General features: G+C 38.5%; 1 protein-coding gene across 1 annotated transcript in view; it reads left to right on the top strand.

Moving 5' to 3' along the window:
• The window catches only part of PLA2R1 (phospholipase A2 receptor 1), a 118,509-nt gene that overhangs the window by 62,802 nt on the left and 35,547 nt on the right, over nucleotides 1-20,160 (top strand). Inside the window, exons 12-18 of the mRNA XM_061184414.1 lie at nucleotides 4,035-4,237; nucleotides 6,214-6,359; nucleotides 9,913-9,997; nucleotides 12,190-12,322; nucleotides 12,897-12,932; nucleotides 13,402-13,559; nucleotides 19,062-19,126. Coding sequence (XP_061040397.1) covers nucleotides 4,035-4,237; nucleotides 6,214-6,359; nucleotides 9,913-9,997; nucleotides 12,190-12,322; nucleotides 12,897-12,932; nucleotides 13,402-13,559; nucleotides 19,062-19,126 — 826 coding nt within the window. The remainder of the gene's footprint in view (nucleotides 1-4,034; nucleotides 4,238-6,213; nucleotides 6,360-9,912; nucleotides 9,998-12,189; nucleotides 12,323-12,896; nucleotides 12,933-13,401; nucleotides 13,560-19,061; nucleotides 19,127-20,160) is intronic.

The raw sequence follows: 20,160 nt of genomic DNA, 5'->3' as shown, positions 1-20,160 counted from the left end.
AGATCTAGATAGCACTGTGAAAAAGGTATGTTTCACTCATGGGATAACTCCAGAGTATTTACCCTAATTGTCTCAAGTCAATAGAAATCTTCTGTCAGTGACAAGGAAAATGGGATTGCTTAGAGCCAGTCAGATCTGTTTTCTTGAAACTACCCTACACATGGCAAGGAGAAACCTATCTAGCCAGCAGATAGATAGTTATCCATTTTAAGTCTCATCAGAGTACTGAAATGAACCAACACACAAATGAGGACAAACAGCCTCATTTCTGAGCACCCTTTTGGTATTTCCATATCTTTTTATAAATATATAGGTAACTGTCATACACACTAAACACGGGATAGTAGATTTTCAAGGAAATGCTACGGTCTCACAAAGGAGAGAAGCATGACCAGGGGAAAGAGAGGGAGCTCCATAGAAATGGAGAACCATAATTAGAGGGGAAGATTCAAGCATTCATTCAACAGCTATTTATTGAATGTCCACCTCCTCTGTACCTTGACATTGTCTCATGGTAGACTCAGTTAAATATGGTTTCAAATTCCAGATCAAACCCTCAAGAACTACATGGCCCTAAGGCAAGTTACTACACCTCTGTGCCTGGTTTTTCCATTAGTGAACTGTAGATGCTAATATCCACCTCAAAGAGGTTTTGAAGTTAAATAGGAAAGAGACCATATAAAATGCCTAACATGGTATCATGCAGATAAGCAGAACTCCATGAAAGCTCACCTTCCCTGACCCAAAGCTTCACTTTTCTCCACGGAGAAGGAGAGGAGAGAGATGGAAGGTGGCTGGGGCAGCGGCCTGAGATTAAGGATGTGAAAGTTGTTGCAGAGAAAGGGAAATGAGTAGACGGGCTCAAGTAAAATAATTGTCTAAAGGCCCGGTTATGATTTCCTCCTGCCCTGAGGCCACAAATAGATATTGTTTGTTTGTTTTCAGGTATATGGCCAGAGAAGTGAAAGATGGAGGCTTTCCCAGGTTGGTTCAATTTACTATAAGGCTAGATAGTTTTGCCAAATTGAAGAGACTAGACTAGTGAATTGGAATTTCTTAATTGACCGAAAGTGTTCCCATTCGTGTTTGATGGAGAGAGTAAAGTGGCGGGGATAGAGGGAGGCTAAGGCAGGAGAGGAGAATCAGTTCAAATGTGAGATTCACCGCTAAGGGATACGATGACAGTTGTTCTTTTCCAGTGAGAAATGAGTTAATCAAATTGGAGAACAATTTCTCTGGGAGAAGAAACACCTCTGTTCTTTTCCACACCCTACCCTTATTCCCTTATTATTTGGCTTTACAAGCATCCCCACAACATAAGATTATAAATTTGGTTTATATCTCCCTTAGCCCAGTCTCCCTTTATTATACCATTTTACTGCTTCTTTGAGGCTGAGACTCTAAAATTTAGGTCAAATGTTCCATTAAGTTAACCATTTTCGAATACCAATAACACTACTGCACACTTTTTATCTTCATAGCAGTTCACAAACATCTCCTTCTTCACTAATGAAGATGAGTTGAATATCTAGTGTCTAAAACCAAAGCTATTTAATCATTGTCTGATGTGGGAAAGTAAGACAAAATGCAAGACCAACAAAAAAGTATATTGCATTTTAAACTTGCTGATTTGAGCTTTTTAAAAATTCTTTGAACATGCAGGCAGAACTTGTGCCACAAAATCCCAGCTTTTGTAATGAAAACAGTCAAAATAAGAATAGAAGCAACATCTTAGTGATGGTTTTAGCCCTTCATATCTTTCAGGGAGCTTTTTAATATATTATTTTATCAGATCTTCATGAAAATCCATAAGAAGAAAAGGAATTATTGCCCCTATGTTTTAGACAAGGCTTTTTGTGATTTATGAACCTTGAGTTTCAAGTTACTAAATATTTGTGCTGAGACTAGAACCCCAGACTTCAGGCCCCAAGTCAAAGGCTGCTGGGAAGGAAGGATGGAAGAGTCAGGTGGGAGTGTGTGTTTTTTCCTGCTCTTTCAACTAGAGCAATTCCATCCATATACATATTAGGTTTTCGGCTTCCACATGGATTTCCACAGTTCAATTTCATTCGAATTTCATTACACAGAGCGGGCAGCATCTCCTCTGTTGTTCATGACTCAGCTAGATTGTGAGCTGCGTTCCACAATTACACTCAGCAGGCCTGCAATGCTCCATTCACAGCAGGGGCAGTGGCATGCTATACTATCTCCCCTGCTTGGCCCCCCAGACTCCACCTTGAACACTAACTAGCTCTTCTGGCCAGTGGAGCCAAATGATGGCCTTTGCGTGGACCAACTCTCTCTATTGACTTCCGTTTCTTCTGCATGTCACACAATCGTGTTTTCTTGTTTACCACTGGTCATTTTCATCTTCGTGGGTCTCTTTGACCATCAGCGTGCACACACGTTGAGCTTCCTGCAGGTGTCTAACACGGGGTGTGCACCCAGGATTGTTGAAGACACAAACACTCGTGTTGTAGCTTCATTATTCTTTCTCCTTCTTCACAAACTCTTTTCCATTCCTTTAGGAGGAATGTAAATCTTTGTACATCTTCCTCTGCCTTCTTCCTTCTCATTCCACTCCTCATTATCTCTCTCTTTAGTCTTTCTATCAGCATAAAACAACCAAAACATGGCTGGCAAGGATAATGTCAATTACCCTGTATCTACAGAAATTGAAGCCATTACTTCTGAAGGGAAATTAAGCAAGACAAATATCTAGTACCAAGTGACTACATTTTTTACAGTGCCTTTAGGTCCAGAATCGTCACAAGTCTTTAGATGCTTCATCTATAATCACTTGCTTTTTTAAAAGCACCCCTTGAAAACTTTTTTCTCCTTTTCATCCTTCAAAATTCAGCTCAAATGTGATTTCCTGCAAATCCTTTACTGACATCCTGAGGAGACTCCATCACTCCTGCTGAAGTTTCCCCACAGAAATTTTAACACACTGTTACCATAGCACTTAATCCATCATGTTTGCTGCCATTAATCATTTATTGTTTTGTGTCTCACACTAAACTAAATGTTTTTTGTCCTTCTGTCTCAAGCAGCTAATAATATAAAGCCTAGCCTGGTATGTAGATACAGATGTATAATTTTATTGTTGTTGTTGTTGAATGTTGATTTAGTTAACTGAATGATCGCTCTGGATTGATGAAAAAAGAAGCTCATTTTTACTCAATTTTTATTCTGTTTTTGGAATGGGATTGTTTTCTACTAGTCACTGAAATTTGAAGTGCATTTTTTAGCTGTCTTATGAGTTGTATACATTTGATGACAAACTTGAGAATCTTAACATAGAAATTGCTTCTATGGAAAAATATGTTTCATTTTCCAAAATGTTCAAACATATGCAAAAGAATAAAATGGAATTTGTCCATAACTAAATGGTCTTTCCCTTTTCCCTGATGTCTGCCCCTATCCCTGCCCCCAGAATTTCACCCCATTTAGAATATACCTCATTCTCTCCACTCTTCCATGGTGTACAGTTTGGTTTTCTGTTGTGTACCTTGCAGTCTGCTTACTCCATCATTTATGTATTTTTTCCTGTTGAATCTATTTCTCAAAGGATCAGCACTATGCATTTTTCATTGTTAATTTTTCACAGTAGGCTTTCAAAGCACAGTGTACAGGGTAGGTATTCAATAAATGGTGAATTAAATTTTCCTCTGCACAGTTAAAAAGCTCAATAATTCAAAGTAGAGGGATGTTGGCATTTGATGAGATATGGGGGATATTTCAGTCCCAAGTTGGAACAGCACCTAATTTCCAATCATTTGCCATCTGAGCTCAAAATGCCCAAATTTTAGGCTTCATAGTCTCTCTTCTCTCACTTTGCCATCTACTATTCTCTTCTCCAGAGATGAAGAGAAATGAGATGATCATGCCAATAAAGCATCCTTTTTCATCTTTATTGTTCTTGTCTGGATGCTTCATTATGAGATGTCAACTATTCAACACTCTAATGAGCTGTCTTCCAAGCACAAAATGTTCTAGTCATCTGGTATTAAAGTGTTGTTTTCTGCTTTTAGGCTACAGTGGTGGCTGTGTTGTCATTCGAGGAAGGAGTCCCCCTGGTCGCTGGGAAGTGAAGGACTGTAGACACTTTAAGGCAATGTCCCTGTGCAAGCAACCAGTGGAAAATCAGGAGAAACCTGAGCAAGAAGAGAGACGGCCCTTTTCCCCCTGCTATTTGGATTGGGAGTCAGAGCCTGGCCTGGCCAGTTGCTTCAAGGTAATACGAAGGTTACATGGGCATTCTCAATGGGACCAACATTATTCCAATTTTGTCCATGTATCCCAAACTCCTTTATTCCAGGATAGTGCCTGGCACACAGCAGGTACTCAGTTAATATTTGTTGGCTGTCTCCATCCTTTCAGTTATATTCCAAAATAATTTTTAAGTCAAAATATTGACAGATCCCTGGTGACACTGAGGCCTCCTCATGAGGACCGATATCAAGGCCCTGATCAATATTGTTCTTATTGCATATACAAATGAACAAGGCAGACACTCACTGGGTATTGAAATGGTACAATTCCATATTGTTTGTAAGCAAATGAATAATGTCCTTCTTCTGGAATAATACCATTCTCCTGCCAAGAATAGCTTTCGCAGCTTTTGATGATCAAAAGTTTATATAGAGAGATATAGATATAGAGAGATATATAGATACAGATGTAGAGAGAGATATAGAGAGAGATATAGATACAGATTTACAGAGAGATAGATATAGAGAGAGATATAGACAGAGATATATAGATATAGAGAAAGATATAGATATATACACATATGTGTGTGCGTGTTAGAAATGTCTTTTTGCAAATCATCTTTCGATCCTAGATTTAAATCAGTATCTACAATCTTCTTCTCAGAAATACATTTTTGAAATATGATGTTTTTGTTTGGTGGTTTTGTCTTTGGTTCATTTTACAAATAGAGATTTCCAAAATCCTGGGAGAAAGTTCTTCTCCAGCACCTGGGCACATGAAGAGCAGAATGGAGACAGCCTCTATCTCTAGAAATATTGCAGTCTTATAGATGGCCTGAAACACCTGCAATACACTAAATTTAAATGTACACATGTATAATCCTACATTAAATTCATGGAATAATAGGCCCAGAAATGACCACACAGAGCAATAAGTTAAACCTTAGAAATGAGTAAACTGCGGCATGAAGTGAGATGAAGTGATTTGCCCAAGATCACAATTATTTATTGACAGAGTTGGAATAAATTGCGGTCTTGGGACTCCCAGTCCAGTGCTTTTTCTACTACACATCACCCTGATATGTCAACAAATATATGGTGTGTTTGATGGGCATAGCAGTAGGACTTATGAATTTAAAGTGATTCGAGAAAAGGTTCCCAGAGGAGGTGGGTTTTGACATATAATTTAAAAGATGGAAATGCTGTGCTGTGGTCCATGGGACTGGGAAGGTTATTCATCCTGGTCTCAGCAAATCAGAGCCTGGTGAAGCCTGGCCGCAGGGTGCCTGCCTGGCATTAGAGACTCAAGCATAGTGTCAGGCAGTTAAAAATGAGAAGGGAGCAGAGGCCCAAAATCTGAAGCTCCAGGTCTTCAGTTCCTCACCCTTGACCTTAAATAAAGTCAAAAGTATGCCCACCATTTGACTGACTTCCTCCTGCCACCGTGAGGACAGCTGAGAAACAGGAGAGAATTTAGTCACAGCTAAAACCCAAAGACCCTAGAAATATACCTGCCCTAGGTCCCAGGTCTCATTTCTCATTTCTTCGCCTGGGTGAGCCAGATTCATTCAGCTATGGAATACGAGGTCTAATCCTAGCTCTGCTAGTTTGTGGCTGTGTGACCTGAAATTTGTAACCTCTCTTATCCTGACTGTCCTCATCTCTTGACAAACATTTTATTAAGGGACAAGCATATGCCAGTCACAGGAAATTTAGGAGGGGGGGAAAAAAAAGAGATTTCAAGGAGGAAAAGGGTCCTCATCTGTTAAACTGAGCCTATCATATCCTCCGCATGACTTTGTCATGAGAATAAAATGAGATAATGGTATTACAACAACTAGACACACTTTAGTTCAATAAATGTTATTTCTCCCTACTCGGTCAAGCTTTTAAAGTAGAATAATGACAACAATTATATTATTGTCATCTTCTTGTCCAGAATTAAACAGCCTCACCTTATTCATGACCGTGTCAACTTTTTTTTCCTTTTACTACACAGGTATTTCATAGTGAAAAAGTTCTGACGAAAAGAACATGGAGAGAAGCTGAAGAGTTTTGTGAAGAATTTGGAGCTCATCTTGCAAGCTTTGCCCATATCGAGGAAGAGAATTTTGTGAATGAGCTTTTACATTCAAAATTTAATCGGTAAATACTTGTTAATTTTGAAAAATTTCAGTCACATATTTTGTCTCCAAGTAATGGCTTCTTAGGCATGAGTATCCCAAATATTGGGGGTATTTGGGATATTCAAAATCTCAAGTATTTAAGTCTAAAACCAACTAAACACTAGTTGTGAAAGAAAAATACATACTTACAGTTTTATATTTATATTGCACCAACTACTCATTCCATAAAACAAAGAACAAAGTGACGATTGTTTTGATATTTGAAATCTTTTCTGTGTACCTCAAATCAGAATTTTAGAGCTTTCCTGCCAAGTTCAGAAATTATCTAGCCCAGTGGTTTTCAAAGTGCTGTCTGAGGGTCCAGAGGGTCCTGAGCCCCCAGAGCAGGAGAGGCCAAGTGGGCAGAGCTCTTGGTTCCTCGCTCACTGACTTGGCAGGTCCAGCCAACTCCACTTCTAGTTGTTTTGTATATAACAGGAGTCCATGTGAGATTTGGTTTGAAAAAAAGAAAGTCCCACTAATTTTTTTTAAAAATTCCAATACAACCTTCTAATTTTACCTCTGAGGAAACAGGCATTCACTTGTCTGCATCCGTTTTGCAAGTTTACAGAATCTTGAATTTAACGAAGTTGGAAAATCAATCAAATTTAAATTTGAAGAAACATAGGAGGTCTTGTGCTACCTCTGATGCAATACGGGAATTTCTTCTACTACATTCCCGTGGTCATCTACTGTCTACGTCAGGGGTCCCCAACCTCCGGGCCACAGACGAATACCGGTCCGCGGTGTATTAGGAACTGGGCCGCACAGCAGGAAGTCAGCAGCGGGAGAGCGAGCTAAGCTTCATCTGTCACTTCCCATTGCTGGCATTACCGCCTGAACCGTCCCGCCAATCCCCCCACCCCCGGCAGTGGAAAAATTGTCTTCCACGAAACCAATCCCTGGTGCGAAAATGCTGGGGACCACTGGTCTACATAATTCCTTTCAGTTTCAACGTGCTCTTTACTTGGGATAAAACCCATTCCATTGTTGGAAGCTAGTTTCAAAGATGAACTTTCTAGTAAGCCAGAGCAATACAGATCAAGTCTACTCTATTTTCAAATATTTGAAAATAGCCATCATGTTGTCTTTTAGCAAGTCTTCTCATCCCTTGGCCTCTTTCTCTAGAATGTTCTTGTCAGTTAGCATGTATTTTGGGAATATCTTCTATGGAAGGGACCCTATTATATGCATGGGTGGCTGGAGAATGCAATAGACATGACAGACAAAATCCTGCCCCTGAGGATGTCGTGGTCTGGGGGCGGGGGCATGCCTCCATATATTTAACACAAATATAATACCAGGTACTCTGTTCCAAGCTCTGGAAATCTGAAGTCTCAGTGAAACACTTACCTGAATCTTAGAGAAAATCCAGAACTACTTTTTGAGGAAAATCCTGGCCTTCCCCACAAGTTTCCTTTAGGACCCTCCCCTAAGAAGGTTAATATGTAACATCTATCAAATTATTCATCTCCAGCATCTACAAAAATGACCTCAAAGGTGGGAATATGTCTCAGTGTGTGTCTCACGAAGTACTCCAGGGGAAATAGGGGGATTTTGTGGTCAAATATGTTTGCAAAACAAGGCATGATCTTGGAAATTTGCCATATACCTTAGCATTGTAAAGGCTTCTAGAAGGAAGCAATTTCTTTGACTGCAAAACACTTTTTTTTTTTTTTTTTGAGACCACTTACCAACATCCCATGGAACTGCTGGTCCCTGCAGGAAACGCTGGCCTGAGACCATGCTTCCCGGATCTGGCTGATTCTCACACTCACTTGGGAGACTTTTTCACACAGTGCCCTCTGGTCTCACGCCAGAGCTGCTGAGTCAGATTCTCTGAGGCTGAAGAAAAGTTCAAGAAGCTTCCTTGTTGATTGGTTTGCTAGTCTGGTGTGGGGCCTCAGATCCAAGGGAGATGTGATCGTCTCCACTGTTCTAAGTTGTAACTTGGCTTCATGACTTCAGCCCCTTGCAAAACATCCTTTCATACTTGCATATTGTGAGGTATGCTATATGAAACAACACGTGCAAACTGCTTCCAAGTTTGCTGTAACATCAAATTTCATTATAACACTTGTATTTATATAAATTCTCACACTTGGAATGTCTCATAGGATTTAGTGTCAAGTATCTATCAAATTATTGATCTTCGGCACTTAATCACGAAAGCTATATAATGTATGTTTTACTTTTTGTCCAGACTGCCAGGGAGTTCAGCCAAATCTCATGCTTAATTATACCAAATAAACCAATTCTCATAGTTAGCATACATGCTTCTTCTCCTTCTTATGGCACTGCTTTTCTATTTTATTATATTCATATTATATTATATTAATTAAAGTTACATAATTTTAGGAAAATGATGAAGAGAAAATAAATACCAGTTCGTCATTTAGGAGCCAATATATAGCAGGAAAAATGTAAAATTCTGAATTTAGTGAGGAAAGGAATAAAAAGCTCTCAACGCAGGGAGAGTGACGTGAGTTTTCAGCCTGGCCATTAAGATTAATATGCCTGGTTTAACCTTAAGGCAGCATTCTCACCTTCCCACAACCTTAAATGTAAGTTATTATCATGGCAGTGACCAATGCGCCTCAGTGATTCTGACCTTTTCTAAGTCACATTTTACTTTCATTTGTATCGTTCAGGCAAAGGAGCTCAAATATCTGAGAGGGGGATGCTTCAGAATAGGCTTGCTTCAGTGCACTAAGGAAAATAAAGCATCTGTCATGACTTCTGAATCTTTTAAATCTTTAATTCTTCAAAATTATTCTCAGAAAATTATCTTAGTCAGATGATTCGTTGTACAATTAGGCTTTATTGCTTGATTTATTGAGTGCTCTCTGGTTTGATGCATTCGTCCTCAGCCTAATAGGAGGAAGATGGTTCTCTGTGGGGCTTCTCACCAAGTCGAACCAGTGGTGACAGCTGAAGTTAATCTACCGTGCCTCAGACTGGTTTGCTGTGGAATTATTTACATTGGGACATTAAAAAGAAACCAAAAAAACAAATCTGCTGTGTACCTTTTATTAAATGGGGTGGTGGTGATTAACCTTCAGAGAATGCATGAACATTTGACAAAAGAACAACAAATTAAAAGAGTAAAGTAGTATAAATAGTATAGTCAATTAGCAAAGAAATAGTCCTCTAGGGAAAAGATGTTCCAAAATTTCTTACCAGCTTGCTTTCATGTGTCCTTGTCTTAATTGAAAGACATTGCCCTTCCTAATGAACATGCGAAAGCCATGTTCTCAATACGGGCTGACTGTTCCCCTAACTGCCCATCACCAGTGAGCACACCATACAAACCAAGAGAAATGGGAAGTGAGATTAATCTTCTCTCAGTTCATTTTATAACTCAGGTTTTGCTTACAGGAAATGTTCCATAAATGCTTGCTGACTTGACCAGTTCTGCCAGTAGCATCAGCTGTTCCCTACACAACTAAATACTTTAAAATATTTCTTGAACATTTTACATAATGTTGTGAATTCAACGGGAAGAGCCAAGTTTTTGTTTCCTCTCTTCATAGGACAGAAGAAAGGCAGTTCTGGATTGGATTTAACAAAAGAAACCCACTGAATGCTGGCTCTTGGGAGTGGTCTGATGGAACTCCTGTAAGTCTTTCCAAGCTGGAGAAAAGAAAATGAATTCAAAGCAGGCGGCCCTGGAACCACTTGGTAAACCAACCAAGAGAACCTGGAAAGAATGACCATCTTCCCCATGACCCAAACCTAAATCAAAAACTGCACCAGACCTTGGTACCAAAAGAGTTATTTCAGCAAGGTCTCAAGAAACCTTTGCTAGCCAGATAGTTCTAAAGCCAGCTATAAGATCTCATCCCAAAAAGGAATCAAATTCTCTGAAAAAGCCCCCAAAACCATCTCCCATGTGAAGAATCTCCAGCAGAGAAGCAACTATTCTCTAAAATAATACCAGGCTTCCTTTGCACCCCCCGGCCCTGCTGCATAGCACCTGATTGTGTGAGTGTGGGACCGTTGTCTGTGTCGCAGTGAAAAGAAACATTTTCAGTTTCTCTCACTCTGAAAGAACAGAAACGCCAGCCTTAGACACAGCTCCCCCTTCTCAGACAAAGCAAGTTATTTGGAAGGAAGAAAAAGACTTGCTTTTCATTCAGCCTCACGAGTAAAAAAACCTCTATGAAGTAAAGAGGGAACTCACAATTACGTTTTGGTTTTTTTTTTTTTCACGTGCAATGAGGATTTCTCAGATTTCCCTCATAATAGGGAAAAAACAGTAGCAGTATCCCAGATTAAAATGAGATCCATCTGAAGGCACATGCAGAATCAAGTTATTCAGTTTCACCTGTGAACTGGGGGTAGCAACAGCCTGCAGTGAGCATTTAATGCAGCTCCTGTTCCTTGAGCCCTAATTATGTTCTGAGCACTAAGCTGAGTGCACTCCTGCATGATCTCATTTCATCCTTGCAGTGATTCAATATAGTGGGTATTAAAATGATTAAATAGTTTGCCTAAAATAATACATAAGAGAGACAGTAGTTGTACACAGGTTGTCTGCCTCCAAAGCCACAATATCATAATGTCTCCTCGTTGGCAAAACAGCAGCAGCCAAACTTTGAAACAGTAAAGATCAGTAGAGAAAAGGGATCTATCTCTAGGCCTGCTACATAGATGGTGTTCAAATCTGTAGCAAGGAAGGGGTTTGCGGAAAAGCTACATGCTTATAGTGGGAACAAAAATAGTAAGAGTGTGCTAGTTTAAAAAAAATAACGATTCTACCCCAGTACTGCTTCTTTGAAAAGGGCATCAGGACCAGAGAACAGGAAAGAGATCTTAGAGATCACCCAGCCACACCCAACTGTTTTGCTGATGAAGAAACCAAGGCCCAGAGAGTGGAAGGGGCATAGCAGTGTCGACCTACCCCATAAATGGCAGCCACCACATGGCACAGTTGGGTGGTTAACATTAATACGGCACTTGGAGAATAAAATGTGGTACATAGAGGTTGAGAATGCATTTTAGTAAAACAAACAAACAAAAACTCATCAGTAATAGGAGAGGAATAGACAATTTGGTTCAGAATCAATGAGATTAAGCGATGAAGCAGTGGACTGAGTCCCTTGCCACTTCCCTCTGGACAAAATAAATATCAAACTCGTGCCATTCTCTGAATCTGAGCTTATATATATTTAAGTTAGATGAATTGTTGCATGACTGTGTAGATGTTTGAGGAGTATAAATGGTTTCAAAACCCTCTTTTTTTCAAATTTTTTACCTCAGTTTTACTCATGGTCCATCCACTCTTCTGTCAAGTAGTCATCAAATCATTGAGAAGGTTGAATCTCTAGTCAATACCCCGTTATGTGATCATTCCTGGAAAACATTGGATAGTTTCCTGATTAAAACTAGGGTTGACTTAGAAGTTAGTGATTAGAGACTAAAAGCCTAGTATTTATGCAAAAGAATCTACATCACAGGTGAGACTCGATTCTGAAAGATCCTTGAGCCTCTAAACAGTTTACCCAGGATCCCAGGGCTAGCCTAATCTTGCCAGTGAGAAAACAGTGCAAGTTCATCTGACTTTTTCCTTCTGGAGAAAAGAGTAGAATGCCTCTTAAAGAAAGAAAAAAAAAAGGCATCTTCAAGAAAAAAATGATAAAGCTTTGATTAGCTTGCTTTTCACAAATGTGGAACAACCTGTAACTGGCATCATAACCATACTTCCTCCAGAAGTCTATTGTGATTTATTTACAGGGATGCCTTTTTGATCTTTTGAAACTTTTTGCGGGGGATCATTATTAAGGAATAATGAACTTCATCTGCTGCAGGTTGTCTCTTCATTTCAAGACAATAATTATTTTGGAGAAGATGCAAGAAACTGTGCTGTTTATAAGGCGAATAAAACGTTGCTACCCTCATACTGTGGTTCCAAACGTGAATGGATATGCAAAATTCCAAGAGGTAAAAATATTAATAAGATCTTTACTATTTGTTTGCTTTCTAATAATCTATAGCATTTTCCCAAGTGAACAGTTACAGAGGTCTAAAATTTAAGCACCCTGGAGCACAGTACCAACAGCTTTCATGATGAACCAAATTGTACTCTTTTAGCAAATAATGTATCATGGGGGAATGAGAAAAGATGACACCAGTGCAGTATGCTAACTTAGTAGGAAATGAAAATAACTGCCTATGTTGTGGAATACTGTATTTTGCAAGTACAACCTGGAAGAAATGTCACTGTGACATTACAAGCAAACAAAATTACTTATCAAATGAGTAAGTGAAAGCACCTGGCACAGTGTGACACACAGTGGGCTCTCAACAAGTATTCACATCCTTTTCTCTTTAACCAGAGATCTCTCTTGAGCTTCCTCTTCAAGTATGAGAACTTACCACTTTCCAAACAACACCTGGTTCTTAAATGATCTTTTAAAAAGCAAAGTCCAAAATATTGTGTTTAGACCTAAAGTAATTCAGAGATAGTACACCTGTAAATAAAGTTCACTCAAACTGGTTTGCTTTCACTTTGCAGATGTGAGACCCAAGATTCCACCCTGGTACCAGTATGGTAAGGACTATCCTGGCAGTTCTTGAATTTCTAATTATGTGCTATTTTGTAGCATTACTGTGTTATTACATAGCTCCAATCGAGTTTCTCTTTTCTTGTGTCAATTGACAACTAATTTTTTCAAATTAACAAATTCATCATTAATAAATAATCAAACTAATAAATGTCACTAAATATTACTGAAGACTAATATCATAGCTTAACTCCACGTTCATGACACATGATTTTAAAATATGTATCTATCCCAGACTTTTGAATATACGTGAATGTTTCTTATATGAAATAGACCAAGGAAAATAAGTAAATTGTATACTTATTTATGTGTGGGAGTGGGTGTATACACACACATTTTCTTAATGCTGAGTGACCAAATTACACATTTGGGGTCAATCATAGCATACCCTATTTAAGTCTGTATTACATTGCTTAATAATTGTTGCCTCACCTGTGTTGCTTATTTTTCTTTCAGATGCACCCTGGCTCTTTTATCAGGATGCAGAGTACCTTTTTCATACCTCTGCCTCGGAATGGTCCTCCTTTGAGTTTGTCTGTGGCTGGCTGCGCAGTGATATTCTCACTATTCATTCTGCACGTGAACAAGAATTCATCCACGGCAAAATAAGAGCGGTACTTAAATATGATTAACTATGAGAAACTCAGAGCTTAACTCCTTCTTCTGTCCTTGAGGGATTTTCTTTTTATATTACTTCAGACATTTATTTGTTTCATTAAAAGTCTCAGATTTTTAAGAACTGTTTTTCTTCCTGTTATAGAGATTTAGAGCAAATAATGGAAACACAGGTTTACAATGCTGGTCAGTCATTTCACTTCTCCTCATGCTTTTTCAGCAAAAAAGGATGAGTAAATAGCATTTTATTGTTTTTGTGAGGTTCATTCCATCATTCAATGCATATTTATTGAGTCTACTCTTCTAGGGGCTGAGGCTCTATCAGTGATTAAAATAGACCAAAATTCCTGCCCACCTGGAGTTTTTAGTCTAGTCTGGGAAGGAAGACTGTAATCAATATAAATAAATAGAATTACATAATATTTTAGAAAAAGATAAATGGATAAATGCCATGGAGGAAAATAAAGCACAAATGAGGGACAAAGAGTACTGGAAGGTGCATGGCTATTTTAATGTTTCAAATTTGACTTATAAGAGTACAATATTTTTTTAGACTCTATGCAGAAAATGGTAAGGAGTGGTTCTCCATTTCAACTTCAGATAGAGAAATCCTTTGAGAAGCTAGGCTTGTTAGAAAGCAGCATGCAAAATCCATTAAACAATGAATAAGACTGCCAAGGAATAGTGTTGGTTTTCAGTGTATTTCTTCAGCAAGCATTTATTGAGCATTAGGTATGTCTCAGACACTGTGGTATTTGTCAAGGACACAAAAATGTCAAGGACATAAAAATGAAATACAGTCAGTGTCTTTAAAAAGCTGGAAATAACACGATGTAATAAGAGAAAAGGGAGCAGTATGTACAAATTACCAAGGGGGCACCAGGGAGGAAAAGCCTCATTCCCAATTTTCCCTAGGAAATTGTTGAAGGTAAGAAAGAGCCTTTTTTCTTTTCCCATAATTTAACATTAGTTCATGGTCTGCAGGAATCCTTGGTTGCTCTAGCATCTTCTCCTATGTTTGTAAGTTGACTGTTAAAATGAAGCTCTGGATTAAAGCATCCTTGACTTGTAAGAGAAATGTCTCCCCTCACACCTCATTGGGCTTTCCTGTTTCTATAATTCTGTTTGATACACATACAGCCTGTGAGGTGCATGCAGGTTGGGACTACTACTGCATTTTGATGGGAAAGTCAAGAACCAGAGGAGTTAGGTGACAACTGCACGGCCTCACAGAGACTTAGTGGCAGACCACCCACGAGAACTGGATGTTCCCCAGCATTGGTTCATGCATTGTTTTACTACTCTCCATCTCCTACAAATGGAACACTCAAGCCAAAACTGTAATATTAAGTATCAACAAATTACATATCATGACCTCGGAAAATACATTTGTTTCTTTAGCTAGACAGCAGACTCCTCACCCCTGGCGGCAATAACAAGAGATCAGGTGAATGGCTAAAAACTAATCCCTGGACATGCAAAGTGCACGTCCCAAAAGGAGCTGATACTTGGCCAATGCTTATTGTAACAGTGTCAAGCACGGCTAAGTACTAACGTTTAATGGCATTTAATCTTTCTAAGAACTCTCTGTGGGAAGTTCTATCGTCAGCACAATTTACAGATGAAGAAGCTAAGACTCCAAAGAGGTGAAGCAACTTTGTTACACAGCAGCTAAGTAGTGGAATTTGGAAGTGATCCCAGGTCATCTGACTTACAAGGTCATTTTAAAAAATGGCCGCAGGCAGCAGAACAGCATATTCATTACATTAAAGGGCTAGTTCTAAAATCCATCCAAAAAAAGAAACCCTTGTGCATTGTTGGTGGGAATGTAAGTTGGTGCAACCTCTATAGAAAATAGTATGGAGGTTCCTCAAAGAACTAAATCCAGCAATTCCACTCCTGGGTATATATCTGAAAAAAAATGAAAACACTAATTTGAAAAGATACATGCACCCCAATGTTCATAGCAGCACTATTTACAGTAGCCAGGACATGGAAGCAACCTAAATACCCATCAACAGAGGAATGGATAAAGAAGATGTGGCACACATATACAATGGAATATTAGTCATAAAAAAGAATGAAAATTTGCCATTTGCAACACATATATGGACCTAGAGGGTATCATGCTTCGTGAAATGTCAGACAGAGAAAGATAAATACTGTACATTATCATTTATATGTGGAAGCTAAAAAACAAAACAAATGATTAATATAACGGAACAGAAACAAACTCACTGATACAGAAAACAAACTAGTGGTTATCAGTGGGGAGAGAGAAGGGGGACAAGATGGGGTAGAGGATTAAGAGGTATAACCTACTATGTATAAAATAAATAAGCTACAAGGATATACTGTACAGCATAGGGAAATATAGCCATTATTTTATAATAACTTTAAATGGGGTATAATCTATAAAAATTTTGAATCACTATGTTGTATAGCTGAAACTAATAGAATATTGTAAAACAACTATACCTCAACTTTTTAAAATTAATAAATAAAATAAAATAAAATCCCTCCCCAAAAGATGGCTGTCAGCTCTGTCTCAGACATGCACAGTAAAGGGCTTCTTTGATCGTTCCAGCAGAGCTTAGCTCTTTTAGGAACCTCTGCAGGTCTTCTCTCTTAACCTTTCCCTTAATTCACTCTCCCAGTCTTTGGTTGTTGGGAAGCCAGTGGAAATGACAGAGTTAATACCTCCCATTGAAGGGAATAGTAAAACCCCACAGGTTTAGACATTTGAGAAGGCATAGCCAGTGCCATGATCTAGTTGAGGACTAGATCTAGTGATCTCAAACCAGACAAACCTTGTAGTGTCTTATATGGCAAAATTATTACCAAGCCTATGACCATGTTAATAAAGAATGCCCTGTCAGTATTATGGGTGAGTGGCTGACTGATCTAACACTGCACTGTGCCACAGAAGAAAATCATCATAGGGAATGTGCAGACCAAGAATGGAGCCAGAAAGCCAAATGGGAAGGGTATCAATTTAGAAAAAAGAATGCTGTACATTGCTAAAGCAGTTCTTCCTCCTGCTTAGTTTATAGCAGTTAGGCAATTTTTGTTGGTGGTAGTGGTGGTATATACGGTGACCATTTACATTTCTTAACTAAGAAACCCCATATCTAAGAACGTCTTGCTAGAATGAGTCAGTCCAGAAGTTCTGGATGAGGAACTAAACATATAGAGGTCATACCACTCATTCTTGTGGCATGCCCATCCTATAATTGCAGGAAGAATAAGAATTAAATAATTAAATATTTTTAAAGTTACATATGTATTGTATAGCTCCTCTAAGAAGAGTAGTAACTCAGAAATGTGAAAGACAAAGATAACATTCAGTTGGGAGTAGAAGAACTAATTATTGAAAAAGAAAGCTGGATGCATTTTTTTAAATCTGAAGCAGAATTTTTTTAACAGAATATTTCCATCTTGGAAAAGTGATGAGTCAGAATTTCCTCTTTGACTAACAGAAGACCACAAGGCATGATGCGAGGGAATTTTTGAGTACTAGTTTTTTGAGCCATCTTGTTGGTCAGATTAATGCCAAAAAAGTAAAAAAACATGAGCACTTTAGGAGTTGTTTGACATGAACTAACATTTTTATGCTGTGTTGTACAATATTTGCATTTCAAAATTGCAATTTACTCTTACTTTTAAAATTTTATTTCAAAATATTTCTAACAAAAATATATCAAATCTATTAGCCATCCTCAAAAATCTGGTGTTTTAAATCCTTAAAATAACTTGGTTTTCCTATTTTTATGGAAACATTTTAAGAGATGACAGGTTGTTCTTCCTTATACTGCTTAGTAGATTAATATATTGGCTATTGCTGTGGGTTATTTCTTTTTGGTGTGTTCTTCCATACGATGCTATCTATAATGACTGCTTTTCTGTAACAAAACATAATTGATACTATGAGGTACATGGTTGTATCACGTTTTTTATACAAAAGAATACTAATGTCTTCTATTGTTGTGGTTTCATACCTAAACTGAAATTTACAACATCTATTTTTCACATTGGATTTTTCACTTTGGGTGTCTTCTATCTTGTCCTATGAATTTCTGTTCCATATCACAACAGGTTGTGATGTGCCCTGTGGAGGATTACCGTGCTATAATCGAGGTAGTAATAAATATGCCACTTAAGATGCAGTAGTTATACTTCCTCTTTAGAGGTCCTTAATTGGGGCAGTGAACAATCAGGCCATGATTTCCACTATTGTTGCACATGAGACCTCTTTAGATTGAATGAAATTGTTGTGGTTCTTCCACTGAGTTCACAGCCAGTCTCCATGGACCCATTCCAAAATCTGACAATAGGAGTCTAAATTCAGCATGTAAGAACACGTCCCTGAAACAACAACTCAGGGATCCAAAATTATAGTTGCTCCATCTTGCATTATTCTCAAATTGCTGATATGGCAGACAGCCACACTGATTAAGGAGTAAAAATACCTGTGTATAAATTACAATGTTAGAGAGCTATTAGGTTCTCTTGTATGATGACCTGAAATTCACATGGAAAAACATTTATATATCTTAAAATGCATTCCCAAGTCTTTACAGAAGAAATGAAAGTGTAAATTTAAATGTACAATGCCTTCAAATTAATAGGTTTTTAGCATAAAAAATTAAGTTACATTTCACACACAGCACACACACAATAAAGAATATTGATTTAAAGACCTTAGAGAAATCCTTAATGCCTGTTCTTCTTTTATAGTTAAAGAGGGAATTTCAATTTCCTGGGTTATAAGTCCAGTATTACATCTGCTCTAATGTGTGTATGCATGTGCATGCCTATGGTGTTTCAAGTTTATTCTTTATTGTACTTGGATCTATGTGATAAATAATGGTGTAAATTCATAAAATATATAAAGAATAATTTTCTAGTTGTCAAACATTGGAAATACTGTAGTATTATTTTTTCCTATAATGCGATTTCCATTTGAATGGAGAGGGTGCTAATACTTAGTTTGAAAACTTACCAATCAGACTAATGCCTAAAATACAAATTATTTTTACTATTGAGGTCTTTGTGCCTCGAATTGTTTTTCAAGTAGGTGGCATATATAGTAAACTTCTATAAATCACTGAGCGCATAAACCACTAAATTTTTAGTCAAAAAAGGAATCCACATTCTATTTTGCTTTACAATATTACTTTTTAAATCCCTATTATGAGAGTTAGAAAATTTACTTTTAAATATATAGGAAACATTGTAACAAAGTTATGGCATGTTGTATGAAACCAAAATTATTTTCAATATTTGATTCCAATTTTCTTACATAATGAGGAGGGAGTAGTTTAGAATAATGAAGTTTCAGGTCTTCTCAAGATGCTAGGCCTTAGTGTACTCTTCTTTAGATAATTGGGTAAAATACTGAAGAATAGAAAGCTATTAACAGCAACCCCATTAATCTTAATAGTGAAAAGGGAAAAAATGTAGGATAAATGCTGAACATTCTCTCTCTCTTTTTTAAATAGCTATCAAAGTATGGTGTAAACTGGTGGATTGGACTTCGAGAAGAAAGAGCCAATGATGAATTTCGGTATGGACCTAGATTAATTTGCATTTAACTTTGTTTAACGGGTTTTTATTTGCAGAATGATTAGACTAGATCTTAGTGGTTAACTTGTTGAAGAGGAGATTGGTTTAAGATGGCGGAGTAGAAGGACGTGCTCTCACTCCCTCTTTCGAGAACACCGGAATCACAACTAACTGCTGAACAATCATCGGCAGGAAGACACTGGAACTCACCAAAAAAGATACCTTACATCCAAAGACAAAGGAGAAGCCACAATGAGACGCTAGGAGGGGCGCAATCACAATAAAATCAAATCCCATAACTGCTGGGTGGGTGACTCACAGACTGGAGAACACTTATACCACAGAAGTCCACCCACTGGAGTGAAGGTTCTGAGCCCCACGTCAGTCTTCCGAACCTGGGGGTCCGGCAACGGGAGGAGGAATTCCTAGAGAATCAGACTTTGAAGGCTAGCGGGATTTGATTGCAGGACTCCAACAGGACTGGGGGAAACAGAGATTCCACTCTTGGAGGGCACACACAAAGTAGTGTGTGCATTGGGACCCAGGGGAAGGAGCAGTGACCCCATAGGAGACTGAACCAGACCTACCTGCTAGTGTTGGAGGGTCTCCTGCAGAGGCGGGGGGTGGCTGTGCCTCACTGTGAGATCAAGGACACTGGCAGCAGAAGTTCTGGGAAATACTCCTTGGCGTGAGCCCTCCCAGAGTCCGCCATTAGTCCCACCAAAGAGTCCAGGTAGGCTCCAGTGTTGGGTCAACTCAGGCCAAACAACCAACAGGGAGGGAACCTAGCCCCACCCATCAGCAGACAAGCAGATTAAAGTTTTACTGAGCTCTGCCCACCAGAGCAACAGCCAGCTCTACCCACCACTAGTCCCTCCCATCAGGAAACTTGCACAAGCCGCTTAGATAGCCTCATCCACCAGAGGGCAGAAAGCAGAAGCAAGAAGAACTACAATCCTGCAGCCTGTGGAACAAAAACCACATTCACAGAAAGATACACAAGATGAAAAGGCAGAGGTCTATGTACCAGATGAA

The sequence above is a fragment of the Eubalaena glacialis genome, chromosome 1, assembly GCF_028564815.1.
Source record: "Eubalaena glacialis isolate mEubGla1 chromosome 1, mEubGla1.1.hap2.+ XY, whole genome shotgun sequence".
Taxonomy (NCBI): Eukaryota; Metazoa; Chordata; class Mammalia; order Artiodactyla; family Balaenidae; genus Eubalaena; species Eubalaena glacialis.
Note: the sequence above shows the minus strand (reverse complement) of the source record. Positions and strands in the feature narration are given on the sequence as shown.